The 14,332-nt window shown below is 57.5% G+C and overlaps 1 protein-coding gene across 2 annotated transcripts; it reads right to left on the bottom strand.

Annotated features, from left to right (window-relative positions):
• Nucleotides 1-3,717: 3,717 nt before the first annotated feature.
• On the bottom strand, nucleotides 3,718-12,990 carry LOC100727311 (uncharacterized). Of its 2 annotated transcripts, XM_063234080.1 has the most exons (8): nucleotides 12,821-12,990; nucleotides 11,210-11,345; nucleotides 8,190-10,549; nucleotides 6,811-8,081; nucleotides 6,583-6,651; nucleotides 5,938-6,037; nucleotides 5,435-5,841; nucleotides 3,718-3,886 (listed from the first exon to the last, which is right to left on the bottom strand). In XM_063234080.1, the coding sequence occupies exons 4-8, from the start codon at nucleotides 7,165-7,167 to the stop codon at nucleotides 3,743-3,745; spliced, it is 1,077 nt and encodes a 358-aa protein (XP_063090150.1). In that variant the 5' UTR covers nucleotides 7,168-8,081; nucleotides 8,190-10,549; nucleotides 11,210-11,345; nucleotides 12,821-12,990; the 3' UTR covers nucleotides 3,718-3,742. The 2 variants fall into 2 exon arrangements, with proteins under 2 accessions (XP_063090150.1, XP_063090151.1); XM_063234081.1 differs by lacking the exons at nucleotides 6,583-6,651; nucleotides 6,811-8,081; nucleotides 8,190-10,549; nucleotides 11,210-11,345; nucleotides 12,821-12,990 and having other exon boundaries at nucleotides 3,728-3,886; nucleotides 5,938-6,530.
• Nucleotides 12,991-14,332: the final 1,342 nt, after the last annotated feature.

The raw sequence follows: 14,332 nt of genomic DNA, 5'->3' as shown, positions 1-14,332 counted from the left end.
GCTGACGGGAGCAGGGCTGGGGCAGAGCTGGGAGTGACAATCAGGGGCTGGATTCTGGAAGGAAGGTATGCTAACAGCTCTTCCTGGCAGGGCAGCTAAGGAGGTGGGGTTTGGGTCAAGCAGTTGGGGCAGGATTGTCATAAACTGAGGGCACGGGTTTGACAGCAGGCCAGAGGTCCAGCTGTGCCCATACTGAGTCAGAGGTCTTCTGACATCAGCATGCAGGGATGAGGGCTCAGGGAAGAGCCCTGTTGGTGTCTGGAGGAAGCTCGGGTGCAGGAGTGCTGGGTGCCATGTGAGGACAGCACGTCAAGGGGAATGAAGCACACGTCAAATGAGACTGATGGTCAGCGCTGGCAGATTCAGTGACCTGGATGCTGAGTGGTCCCAGACAGGGCTGACGAAGCCCAACATTGGGTGCTGGGTAGCAGCTGGGGAGAGGAGCAACTGGAAGACAGAGGCAACCAGCCTTCTGAGGAAGTGAGCTACAAAGCAGAGAAACAGTGATGCTGTTTGTGGGGCAGGGCAGAGAGGGGCTGTGTGTGTGCGTGCGTGCGTGTGTGGGTGTGTGTGTGAAGGTGGGAGATGAGTGCTCACTGGTAGGGCTGATGGGGCCCGCCCAGCACAGAAAAGAAAGCGACTGTCCGGGAGCAGGGGAAAAGTAATTGGTAAACTATTTTTTCCCCAGCACTGTGGTTTGACCTCAGGACCTTTACACTGAGCTACTTCCGCAGCCCCTCGCACCCCATCCACTTCTGACACAAGGTCTTGCTAAATCGCCCAGGCTTTTCAATCCTTCCACTTCACCTGGAAGTGGTGGCCCTGCTCCTGTCACCTGCTGGGATTATACGTGTGTGGCACCCACCCGACCAGGATTTCTTCAGGAGTCAAGGAGGGCTGGGAGCCAGGGGAGGCCTGGCTACAGACACATGTGACCATCCCTGGCATGGGGGCTGGGCGGTGGGTTGGCACAGGCCGGTGAAATAGGCAGCAAGGTGGTCAGAGACTGGAGAGGGGGTAGGCGTGCAGGAGAGGGGTTGGGAAGCACTACTGAGGGCCCCTCAATAGTGAGGTCCAGAGTCTGGAACAAAATGAGACTAGCCGGGGGCAGTAGTCATTTTTCTCCAGTCACATGGAGCCCCTAGAGCAGGCGGCCGGCTCCTGTGACCAGGTCCCGGGTGCTAGCCTGGCCCACAGGAGAGAAAAGCAGCAATGGGAGTGGAAGGTGAGCTCAAGCCTGCAGTGCCTGAGATTTCAGCCAGGCAAGAACAAACCGTGGCAGGGGTGATGGGAGTGAAAGACTCCTTAAGGTCAGGGAACACCTGGAGGGCTGGCCAGCAGGTGGAGGCAGAGCAGATGGGGCGGCAGGGAGGGCGGAGGCTGTGGGGGCGGGGTGGAAGGGGGAGAGCGGCTACGCCAGGACTCAAGGCTGGATGGGACAAGGTGTGCAGGAGCCAGGAGCCAGGAGCCAGGAGCCAGGACTTGAAATCCCTGAGCAAGGAGCCTGTGAATACTCGAGGGGAGCAGGGATTGAAAACCGGAGAGGTGCAGGGACCGGCAGGTGCCAGCAGGGGGCGCTGGGTCCTCGGCAGCAATTGGCAGCGGGGGTGGGAGAACTCCACCGGGTCCCAGCCCTGGAGTCCGGCGATCAGCATCCCCACAGGGACCCAGAGGTGCTGTGCCGCTCAGCTGGCAGGCAGCCTGCTGGAGAGGAGGGCACGGTCCCCCTGTGAGGACGCTGTCAGGCACCTCTGGTTTAAGACTGCAGGAAGAATCGGGCTCCCTGGGGCCGCTGGTTCTGCTCCAAGGCTAAGCACTCCCCATTCCGCATGGCAGATGCAGGTAAATATGCTCCGTGTCATTGAAACGGTGTGCAGTGGCTATGAAGAGCAAGCGCAAGCTTGGTCACTTCTTTCCTCCCCTTGGCCTGCACACCTAGGTCCAGGCCAGTCTCAGAAATGGCAGGATTCAGACGGGAGATGCCATTGTTGCCGCCAGACGGCGCCCAAGGACTGTGACTGGTTGTAGTGCGAGTGTAGAGGCTGGAAACTGGTGCTAAGACTACGTGGGGGGGAACAGCTACAGCTCTGGGCCCCCTTTATTCTGGGCAACCTCTAGGGGTCCAGGTGAGGGGACTCCTGGACCCTGAGTCCCTCCTGAGAATGCCTCAAGTGCCTTCTGGGGAGCTTGGTGCTGGGCTCAGAAAGTAGACTTAGGAGGGTCACCTCCAAGAATGCCCAGTAAGGCTGGTCTGGGGTGGCAGATGGTCCTCTGGGTGGCAGGGGTCTAGCCACTTTGTCTCACTCACAGGGGCAGGGTCTAGGTCTGGACCCCTGCTTCCCTCTGACAGGTCCAGAGAAGGGGCTTGGAGAAGCCACCCAGCAGGCCTGGTCTGCCTCCTGCTTGCTACTTGGAGTGGAGGAGGTGCGGCAGGAGGACCTGGGATCCCGGCTCCACTGCCATCCTGCCTCCCAGCCTTCCAGGCCTCCAGCCAGTGCCCCCGCTACACCTTTCCCTGGTCCATGCCAAGGGGAATGCCCAGCTCTCCCCACTTCACAAAGCCTTCCCACTGCAGCCAAGAGATGCGTTCTCAAGGATGTCAGCTTTGGGGACCACAAGGGGAGTCTGTGTACCCCAGACTGCAGGCCACGGCACACACCCCTCCCACCCACCTCACCTGGAAAGTGGAAGCTGAGGTTGGAGGCTGTCTTTCCCCCTCCTTGAGGACCCAGCAACCTGTAGTTTTACTTTCCAGTTTCACAAATGATGGGCAGTTTTGGAAGGAGCCAGCCAGGACTCCTGACTGGCCCCAGCCTGGGATGCTAGTGTGTGTGGGGGTGGGGGAGCCATCCTGGGAACCTGCACTGAGGGTCTGGCAGAGCAGGGGCAAGTGAAGGTCTCCAATGTCAGGGAAGGTATCTTTCAGAGAGCTCCGCCTGGCTGAAGATTTAGCTCAGTGTTTGCCTGATAAGCATAACGTCATGAGTTCGATCCCCAATATCAAAAAACAAAACAAAAAACCCAAAGAGCTCTACGTGGAACAGTAAGCCACAGAAGCACAATAAAATGGGGGCCCTGGGGGCAGGCACCTGCGTGTGGGGGGAGCAGAGGGTGGGGAGGGGGCAGCTCAGTCTTGAAGAGGAAGTGAGGCAGCAGGAAGGGGGGTGGGGAGGGGATTCCCCAGATGGAGGCTAGATGTCCCTCAAATGCTAGATTTGAGGAAGAAAGGCTGATGCAGAGCTGCTGTCTTTAGATGAGGCCCAGTTCCTGGGACTTTCAAAGGTCAGGGCAGGTCAGTCAGCAGCAGACATTTGGGCACTGCCATCCTGGGAGGGTCTCTCCAAACTCCACATGAGGAGAGAATGGATCTAAATGTCAGCAGCTCCAATGCCTGATCTTGGGCATTGTCTGCACCTCAGTTTTCTCATCTATAGAATGGACCCTGTGGGCTTGTGATGAAGGTGGGTAGGGAGGTGCCTGGCTCAGCCACAGTGGTAGTCACTGATCCTCTTACAGAATGAAATGGACTTCAGAGCCTAAGGCTGCTCGCTTGGTGGGGTCTATAGCCCCTGATGCCTGCCCACCAGTGACCACCCTTCACTGGGCTGGCCAATCCTCTCAGGTCCAGCCAGCAGATATTTTACGTATGTATCTATATATGTATGAGTATGTTTATTTGAGACAGGGTTTTGCTATGTAGTACAGGATGGCCTGAAACTCTTAGGTAGCTGTCTTAGTCACTTTATGCTCGTCGCTGTGACAAAATACCTGAAGCCCAAAGTTGGGAAAGGAAAGGTTTATTTCTTACAGTTTTTGGAGGTTTCAGTCCACACTCAGTTGGATCCAAGGCAGGCAGGCAGGCAAGGCTGGGCGCTGTCCATGGCGGCTGCAAAAAGCAAACCAGGAACTGGCTAAGAGAAAGACACACCTTCTTCCTGCCATTACATCACATCCTGGCTCCACCCCTACGTGAGTGTAGCACTAACACCATCAATCCAAGCACTATACAATGAACCAATCACAAATACAGAATGTAAACTCATGAGGCCTGGGGCCACAGACATCAACCATGACAGTAGCACCATCTGGCTTCAAACTGACAGCGGTTTTCCTGCCTCGGCCTTCTGAGTGCTGGGATTACAGGCGTGCACCACCATGTCCTCTTTAAATCCCAAATTTCCTTCCAAAGTACTTGGCTTGTAGGTCTTCTGTGTTTTGGGGACTGGGGCTTGAACCCAGGAACTTTGTGCCGAGCTACATCCTCAGACCTTTTTACTTTGTGAGACAGGATCTCAATAAATGGCCCAGACTGGGCTTGAAATTGCAGCCCTCACCCCTGCTCCCAGTGTGCTAGGGTTACAAGATGCACCCCCAGCTGGGTTTTCCACTTGCCTACACACTGTGAAGCAAACCACGTCTTCCCTCCTTTACCTCTTGGCCCCCTGGAACCAACAGATGGACCTGGACGCAACTTCAAGCCAGGACCCAGAGCCTGGGCTGCTGCAAAGAGCACCTTTATTCACAGCAACAGGACATCACCATGGCAACAACACTCCAATTCCCTGAGAGCTTCTCCCTTATCCTCCACTTTCCTAGCTATGTCTTTGCAAACAGAACACAGAACGCAGGACACACCCCAAGGCCAGGTGAGCCACACTGAGCCAGGTGGTCTGGGGAGGAAAGGGGAGGGCGATTCCAGATACTGGAACACATAAATACAGAGCAGGTTAGACATTCCCCGGTCAGCTTTACAAACAAAGGGATCCCAAGTTTGGCTTCTGCTTTTTCTGACCCACAGAAAACATAAAATAAGACCCTCCCCACCCCAAAAAAACATGCAACACCCTCCCCTTAACCCACCCTCTGTCAAAAACAGCACAGTAAAAAAATACTGTCACAATATTTACAGGCACGCCCACTGTGGGCGACATTCTCTCTACTTTGGAGAGGAGATAAAATACTCAGCTCTGACTCCCCCAATCAGGGGAGACAAAGCAGGATCTCAGGGGGCTGGGAAGGCCCTCAGCCCAAGAGGGCTGTTCACTAACTGCACAACCACCAGGGGACTCCTGGGGTCACTGGGATGGGCAGTGGCTCCTGTTACTCAGAGCCACATGCAGTGCCTGAACTCCCAGGAGGGGTACAGGCCTCTCACCCCCAAACCAGCTTCCCCCACCCCAAGCATGGCTCAAGACTCTAGGGCCCATGCTCAGTTAGGAGGGGCACCCATATCCTCGCAGAGAAGCCCTGAGCAACAGAGATCCAAACCTCATGACAACACAGAGCTGCCCAGAGGGACCACAGGGTGTGGGGTCCTCTATCCCAACTCGTGCCCTCTGGGCTCTACCCCTCACCCCTCACCCAAGTCCCTCCAGGTTCTATGCTCAGCCCTTCCTGCGCTCATTCAGTCCTGGCCAGGCCCAGGGACACACACCTGCTCATGGAGCTCAGAGGCAGGCACCTGCTGCAGGTTCTCCAGGTGCGAGTGGAAGAGGCCACTGCGAATGAGGGGCACGCCCAGCAGAGCTTCCACAATGTAGCCCACAGTGCAGTCGTCTGGCAGCCGGATGCGCTCCGCAGTGCTCATGAAGTGGCCTCCGCTGTAGGGGGAAGGGTGGGGACAGTAAGCAGGGGCAGCTGCCTGTGAGGGGTCTGGGAGGGCTCCACAGACCGGGCAGAGAAGAGGCAGACGCGTCTGCGGGGCAGGGTGAAGAACATGCTGAGTCTCCTGCCCTGGTGCCACTTCCTCCTCCACACCAGTTCTGAGGCTCCTTGGTTCTGAGTGTGCGTGGCAGTTTCTGCAGGTTGATGTAGTTGTCATCATCCACATGGCAGAACCATCTGAGGGCAAGGCAAGGCCATGAGGAGGGCACCTTCAGACAGGGGAAGGTGCTGGTGGGCGTGGGCAGGGCAGGAGAGCTCCTGGGGCCAACTCACTTCCTCCCGGACTCAATGAAGTGGTCATACTCCACAGCCATCTTGCAGGCCAGCGCCTGGCGGCTGTGAGCAGCTGAGCAGTTGGTGTTGACCACATTGCCTGCAGGGGTGGGGGTGCTGTGAGGGCCTGGGCACCAGCAGGGTCCCCGAAGTACTCTCCTCACCCTAGTGCAAGGCTGAGGCCCATGGACCCTCCCTCAGGCCACCCCGTCCCCAGGGTGCCCGGTCCCTGCCCATTCAGCCAGCTTTTTCCCAGCACCTACCACCAGTTGCTGATGGCCAGGCTCAAAGGGACCTTGGGGGCTGAAAGGGCCTCCTTTGCCACCACCACCACCCCACCCCCAGTGGTGGGGCCCAGCCTTGAGCAAACCCTTGACTAAACTGCCCTCCTAGGGGGCTGGGGATTTAGCTCGGCGGCATAAGCGCCTGCCTTGCAAGCAGGCAGTCGTGAGTTCGATCCCTGGTACCGATAAAAAGAAAAAAGACAAAAAAAATAAAAATAAAAAAAAATAAACTGCCCTCCTAACCCTTAGGTCCCTGGCCTCTCAGGGGCCTCTTGGGCCCCTGTAGAAGAGGAAGGATGGACATTTGCTCTGAAAGAAGGCACCCCCTCCCTGCCCCAAGCCCCCCAAGCCCAGGGCTCACCCGTGTGCCTGGCCAGCACTTCATCCTCCCCATCGGTGAAGATGAATGTCTGGAAGTGAAGATGAATGTCTGGAAGGAAAGACACGACCCTGAGCTGCAACTTAGTGTCTGCCCCTGGGCCACGGTGGGGAGGGTGGGCAGTGCTGGGTCCCCTGGAGTTGCAGCTGCAGCTCTGGACATCCCCTCCCCACCAGCATTTAGCCCCCCTGCTCCGACCACTTTCCCCACCTTCGAGAAACAGTGCGCAAGTACCCAGGGTAAGTGGCAGCTGGATGGGGCCTCACTCTCTAACCTTGACAGCTGGGCCCAAGGTCCCCTAGGCAGCTGGGAGGCACGAGCCAGGTGGGTGTCCCACCTGGTAAATGGCTCCTCCTCGCCAGCACCTGGGGTAAAGGACAGGAGGGGAGGGGAGTCACTTGGGTCGGGGACAAAGGCCTCTCTGCAAGCCCTGGCAGACAAAGGGCCCAGAGGGAGGATGAACCACCAGGCATTGTCGGCTGGCTTTGTCCTGGGCCTAGTGGCAGGGGTGCAGGAGGCCTTAACTTGGAGGAGAGTTAAGCAGGAGTGGCCATGTGTCATTACCATACAGCTGGCTTGGTTAACTGGGCCAGGCTGGGCAAGAGGTCCTTGGCAGGGGTGTGGCCACCAGCACTGCAGCCCAAGGCTGCGCCATTGAGCGGGTTCCCCAGTGTGTGACTAGTGTGACAGGTTACCCTCTGCCAAAGCTGTCCCCAAGGTTCTGTGAGATGGTGTTGGTCAGTGTGGTGGTGGCAGGAAAGGGCCTCCTCACCCCACCCCAGTCCCCAGTTGAGGGCCCGGACCCCCTCCTGTTGTTCAGGCAAGGTAATGGCTCATTGGCAGAGGACTGTGCCCTGCCCAAGGCCACAGCGAAGCTCCATCTGTGCTGGCACCCAGCCATCCTGCACGCTGCCAGGATTGCTCTGCAGAAGAGGAGGGGGCCGTTGGGATGGGGTGAGAGCTGCCGGTGCCGGCCTGGGCCCGTCGGCACACGGGGAGGTATGTGCCTTCATCTGCCGGCCGGCCAGTGTGTGCAGTCCATGCCCTGCAAGACTGCGAGCCTGGGGGGAGGGGTGCTCTGAGCAGACAGTGGGGGGCTCCCATACCCACCAAGCCTTAATTTCCTTTTGTGTACACACAGCTCCAAGGGAGGCTCCAGGGCTTGTGGCCTGCAGTGCATCACACCCCCAGCAATCAGGGATCCCTGCAGGCCAGAAGGCAGCAACCTCGCATACCTGGACAGTCCCAGCTCTTGGTCCAGCAGGACCTTGGACACATCCTTGGGTGAAGCTCCTGGGGTGCAGGTTGCAGGCCCCAAGCTCAAGGATATACTGATGTCATTTATGCCTTCTTCATGAATCCAACCTCCCTTTCCAGGGCTGGGCAGACACCCTGGACTGCACAGACACAAGCCCCAGCCCCCAGCCCAGGAATGCCGTGGGAAGCGGAGAAGGCCAGTTGTGTAGACCTCTGGTGCGCCACTGTATTAAAAGGAAAATGCTTTCTTAATGAGATCAAGCGAGGCTTGTTGTCCCTTCTTTGGTGGCACCCTAAAAACCCAGCCCAGGGCTACAGGAGAGTAAAGTCACCTTTGTTCAGCTCGGGAGTGGGAGGCCTCCTGGAGAAGCGCTGGGAGGGCCCGGGCGTGGAGCCTCCATCTCTCCAACACAGTCACCAGAAGAAAAAGAGAAGGGGCTAAAGCTCAGGCCACCACCCCTCCTTCACCCAGACTCAGTTTCTGCCTCTGTAAATGGGCTCAATAGTGCTCATCTATGTTGAGCAAAGTACTGAGGACAGACTGTCCTTTCCTGAACCGTCACCATCACCACCCCAAGTACACAATCGGGGAAACCGAGGCCATGGTCACACCTTACTTAGGGCCTCCTAGGACTCTATACCCCCCAACTTCCTGAAGGAGGAGAATCAGGGTAGTGAGAGCAGCAGAACTGGATGAGGACTGAGGGGGAGGCACCCACAGGAAGCAGCATTGTTCCTAGAGCCTTGATTCAAAGAAATACAGGATGCCAAGTTCTCCCCCAACCACTGTGGCTGCTGTGGTGGCAGCCCCTGCTGCCTGGCGTGCTCCTGGGAGGTGGGGGAGGAACAGCAGGCCTGGAGCCAGGCTCTTCACCCTGACCTCAAGGCCTTGCTGACCAGCGCCCCAACCCCCACCTTTCCAGTGGTGAGAACCTTCCAGCACAGTCGCTGGGGCCTAGGGCTCAAGCCCCAGATTCCCAGATTGCCCTTCCAAGGCACTCCTGACTCAATGGGGTGCAGAGGGCACCTCTATCAAAAAGCCTAGTCACCCTATCCCTGCAGGCAAATGCCTGTTGGACCTCACAGCCTCTCTAGTTGACCGGCGCAGCCCCCCAATGAGACAGGAGACGCTCTTGTGGGCGACAGTTAACTGCTGCTTTATTCACGCAGGCTGTAGAAACTAGATGAGGGGTGATAAAAGGAAAGAGAAGAAACAATCTTTGCACAATAATAGGCCAGTCCCGTGGTAGGGCCGTCAACAATGGCAAGCCCCGACGCCTGCCAAGTTAACCAACTACACCTGGTGCTGACCCAGAGCAGCTGTGAGCTGCTTAATGAGCGGCATGGCTGTCTCTGCGTCTCCAAAAATTCTCCCTGCCGCCTCCATCATGCGGGCCACAAAATCTGAAAAAGGCTTGCTCGGGCCCTGCAAAATTTTTGTCAAGTGGCCTGAGACTTCTCCCCTAGCCGAGACCCGTTTCCATGCTTGTATGGCTATTCTATTTATCTGTGCATACACCTCTTGTGGAAATATCAGCTGGTTATTGAGATACTGCCCTTGTCCTAATAACATATCTGCGTTCCAGGCGGCCTGATTGTTCCGGGCATTAGCTTGGGCCTGTTCTGTGGCAAGTTCAACATTCCAGGCTTTCCAATCAAGATATTGGCCTGGGCTGAGCACCGCCTTGCACAAACTGGCCCAATCAGCAGGTGTCATGGCGTTTCCTGCCAGGGCTTCTACTAGGGACAGGGTATACGCCCCGTTAATACCGTACATGGTGCTGGCCTCCTTAAGATGCTTTATCGCCTTTATATCTATAGGCAGGTGGGCTCTGTTTCCCTGAGCATCTACAGCAACTGGAAAAGCCTGGAGAAAACGGCCCAGGCCTCCTGGGTCCTCTCTTTTGACTTGATGCCATAGGTCTTCCTGGAATGTCCCAGGGGACGTCTGGACCCATTGCGGACAGCTACATAGCTGATGGCAGGGTCTCGGGTAAGCATGATAATCTGGCGGGTCGGGAGGTAGAGCCGTAGGTCTTATACGGGGCGGCCCTGGGATCCCGTACTCGCTTTCATTGACCCATTTACTCTGAGAAATGCTGCGTTGCAGCTCATTTATGGCCTCAGAGTAGGGCCCTCTCGACTGCGTGTGTGTGACTTCCCCTCTTTCGGTGGTGTCTGCATCCGCCATTTTGTATACTTCTTCTTCCTCCCCCTCATTATCTGATGAGTCCTCTGTTTCTGGGTTGGGTGCGGGTCACCTCGCCTGCGGCACTAGACTCGCAAGATTGCTCGCGGGAGGATTCTGCCTGATGGTAACCAAGCGCCATTGCGCCAGCCCTTATATGGTCACGACAAGAGGCATCTGCGAGGCAGCTCCTCACTACTGCACAAAGGGGTCTGACTCCTGGCTCCAGGAGGCCATTTTCTGCTGCAAAGTCAAGATCTCTCCCTAATTTATCCCAGCTGGGGATGGTAATGGACCCCGTGGGACCAAACCAAGGTGCTACCTTATCGACCTGATCGAGGAAGTTTTGAATTTGTTCTCGATTCATTTGTAATCCCTTTTCTCTCAGTAAGTCGCCCAAAGCGGCTGAGTAGCGGTGTTACCCATGTTAACCGGAATTTCAAGAGTTTCTTTTTGTTGGGAGCCGCGGCCGAGCCCGGTCGCCTTACTTGGCGGACGTGAGGCCTGTAGGAAGGAGCAAAGCCTGAGCTAGATTACCCCTCCCATCGAGTGTGCTAAGATGGCGCTTGTCTCCTGCTTCCTGCTTGGTAAACAACCCGCTCTGTAAGATAGTCTGCCTAGCAACAACTGATGTTAGCCAATCAGCCCGCATCGCGCGCTTTGAACTGATTGGCCACTGTAACCTTATAAAAGTGAGTGCCTCTCCCGCCAGAGGGAGAAGCACGGAAGGAGCCGCGGGGAGCGGACCGGTTGAGGCTTCGGCCGGGTAGGATCCCGGGGCAGACTGTGAGGAAGACAAATAAAGAAAAGCTTGTCCACCACGAAACCCTGTTGCGTGCTGTTCCTGCTGGCCGGGAGCGACACTGACATCTTTTTATTTATTTATTTTTGTTTCCTTTTTCCTTTTTTTTTAACAGGGACAGCTTAGTCCCTGCGCCCCTTTACGGCGCCTCCAAAACCTGCCTCTTTACGGCACCGGGAACTCTCTTTACGAGTTCCTCGACCCTTGCGACGCGTCCGCCCAAGGTTGCCCGATAGCCCCCGCCATCCAGCCCAGCAGCACCCGCTGCCTGTTGCATAGCCCCCGCTACCAACGTTGAGCAGTTTAACCTGTGAGCCCCCGCCCACCGAGTAGCCCCCGCTATCAGCGCTTGACGGTTTTACCTGTTAACGTCTCTGTTCCGTCGGAGAGAGAGGTTCGTTCCCTGTACTGTCGGAGAGAGGGTCTCAGCGTTCCCCGTACTGTTGGAGAGAGGGTCTCAGCGCTCCCCGTACGGGCCACCAGTTGACCGGCGCAGCCCTCCAATGAGACAGGAGACGCTCTTGTGGGCGACAGTTAACTGCTGCTTTATTCACGCGAGCTCTGGTTTATATATTTGGCCGTGACCAATCACAGGCTGCCACGAGGAAGCAGGGCAGGAATGGGACACAGGCTCTGGCTACTATATCCAGCTATGGCCAATCAGGAGTTGCCACAGAGTACAGAGTGACCACGAGGTGCGCACGGGTTGGCTAATTTAAAGAGGGACGTAGCGCATTGCGGAAGCTGGCATGGTTCTTAGTCCCGGGTGGGGTATGGTATGTTGAGCGCCTGCGCCCAACATCTAGTGTCCCCCACTGAAACTAGGCCTGAGTTACACGCCATAGGCTAGGAAAGCAGGCTCTGCACTACAAGTTCCAGAGACCCCTGCCTACAAAAGACGGGCTGTGTTTGTTGTGCGCATCTGAGCTGATGGTGGAAGCAGATTCAGCCTTTCCTAATGGGGCAACCTTTCAGCAGGGTCATCAAGGCCCAGTGCAGTGATGGTCCCGACCCTGAATACCTAGTAGGTGCCCCCAAGACCTCCAAGTTTTGCTAGCCCTCTTTTTAAAACACTCTGTTGGGAAGGCAATGTTTTTCCCATTGTAGAGATTCAAAACCTGAGTCAGAGAAGCCCTAGGGTTTGCTCAAGATTATTCAACTCAGCTGAGAGAACTAAGACCCCCTGACCACGTCCTCTCTGCTGGAAAAAGCTCCAAACTCCAGGATAAGAGGTGATCAGAGCTGGTTGGTGGCAGTCTAGAGAGGGCTGAATGCTGTCCTAGGTCACACAGAGGGAAGGCCAAGTGCTGGGGGGGGGGTGTCCCTGGCTCAGGGATGGTGCCCCACTAGAGTTTTCAGGGGTGGTGGGGGGCAGGTCCCCTCATCGCCAGGCAACCTGAGTGGCCAGCACGGCAGCAGCGGTTCCCATGGAGCACAGAGCTGCACACAAGAGGCCCGAACGCCTTTCTCCCAGGAGAAAGGGGCTTTGTTACCTTGCCTGTGGAGCGAGTGTGAGAGCCGACCCCCCACCCCTGACAACTCTAGTGGGACACCCCCTACCCCAGCACTTGGCCTACACTCTCCCTACACTCTCTGTTCACTTCCAAGACATGTGCCTTTCTCCCCGGAAGGGTTCAGGGCCCAGGGAAGATCTCCCTTAGTGGGCTGGAGGAGAATATGATTGGGGATGTTTGGGGAAAATAAAGGCCCACTGCTATCTACAGTTTGGAGAGCAACATCACAAGCACCAAACCCAAACGCAAAGACTGCTGTAGGGTCAGTGAGGCCACAGGAGCCTCTGGAGCCTGGCGGAGACGTCCCCCCTCCCAACACTCCCACGACAGTACAGACAGTGGGCCCAGGAGGTAAACAGGGCTCAAAGGGGTTGGATCGGGCCGCTACGTAGGTGACAGGTTGTAGCTGGCCCCCAGCAGGCCCCACCCCACCTGCCTGGCCAGACCGCCAGGACTCACCATCTCCTTGTGGCGCGAGATCCAAGTCTCCAGCAAAACAGGTCTAGGCGCGCACGATGAAACTTCCTGGTGGTCTTGACCGCGATGAAGACATCCCTAAGGACCAGTGGCTCGGCCGGGGTCCGGGGTGGCCGTCGGCGGGACGGGGGTGCCATAGGGCAGCAGCCCGCATCCCGGTCACGCCTCCGCATGCTGATTGGCTCTGGCCCTCAGGGGGCGGAGCATCGCCCACGTGGGGCCGCTGCAGGGGGCTGGGAACCTCGGTCGCCCCTCCAGCTGGCACACGTGCACGCCCCGCCCTGCCCGGGGTCGTCCCCGGGAGCCGCCGGGGGGGGGGGGGGGGAGTGGTTGGGGCTCGGGTTGGGCCTCGCCAGATGCGCCAAAAGGGGACACCTAGGCTGACCAGCGCGGGCCTGGGCCGCCCTCGGCGACTGGCATGCGCAAGGGCGCGCCCTCCGCGTCTTGGCTGGGTGTTGGGACTCAGCTCCGGCTCCGGCTCCCCGCAGGGGATGTCCTGACTTCCCTCCGGAGCCCAGCTTCCTCCTCCCGGGACAAGGCAGCGGGACAGACAGAAGTCTATCCCCTCGTTCCAGTGAGAACACCTGTCCCAAACTCCACCCCTCGCCCGGCTATTTCCTGGAGTGCTTTGTCCCCCGAAGTTCTTAAGCACCCAGCGGCAAGAAGTTAAGGCCGCCCTTTCCCTCGAGGGATGAAAGACCGCCTTCTGTCCCATTTGGTCCCTCCTCGCTTGGGTCAGATGTGACCCAGCTGTGCACCGCTCTGCCCCGCCTTCCAGCACATGGCCCCCAACCCTGGCGCTTCCCACGGGGCCCAGTCGACCCCCTGCACGAGCAGAATCAACTCAAAGGCATGGAGAGTCAGTGGGCAGCCCTGGGGGCCAAATATTCTGCAGACTGCCAAGAGGGAACAGGGAGCAGCCATTCTACCCACAACTGTGTGACCGAGTCCCTCAAATCAGAGGGTAGGATTCGCTCAAGCCCCTTAACCCCAGGCCTCCATGCTCCTGGCTCTCTGGCCACGTAGCTTTCAGATGCCAGGCTGGGAGCAATGCACCCATTGTACAGAGCACAAGCTGAGGCTCAGAGGGGGAGCATCTTTACCAAAGGAATCCCTGCAGCCAGGCTTTGGGGAGTGGGGGACTCAACTGTAGCCACTGTTTTGGAAACATCAGAACAAAACAGCTTGCAGCTTTCTTGTGGGGGCTGCAGGCCTTGGTAAGAGTGATTCTATTTATTTGCTGTCAGGAGAATGGAATTGCATGGTGACTCCTTGGGGTCTGAAAACTGGAGGAGGGTGGCCGGCCACCTCTGCCCTTCCCCAGGCCCAGCTCCAGCCTGAGGTGCTCCCCTTCCCCCTAGATCCCAAGGCTATCTCCAGGAACTGCTCTCCAGGGAGGTGCTTAGCTGAGGGCAGGAAATGGGGGTCTGGGAGGGGGAAGGTCAGGTTGGCTGGGAAGCCCCTTGGGACCCTGCAGTCCTGGAAGGGGGCAGA

Source organism: Cavia porcellus, unplaced genomic scaffold (genome assembly GCF_034190915.1).
Source record: "Cavia porcellus strain 051 isolate PalLab524CR breed Dunkin Hartley unplaced genomic scaffold, mCavPor4.1 scaffold_23, whole genome shotgun sequence".
NCBI lineage: Eukaryota > Metazoa > Chordata > Mammalia > Rodentia > Caviidae > Cavia > Cavia porcellus.
The sequence above is the reverse complement of the archived record's forward strand: the minus strand, read 5'-3'. Positions and strand labels throughout refer to the sequence as shown.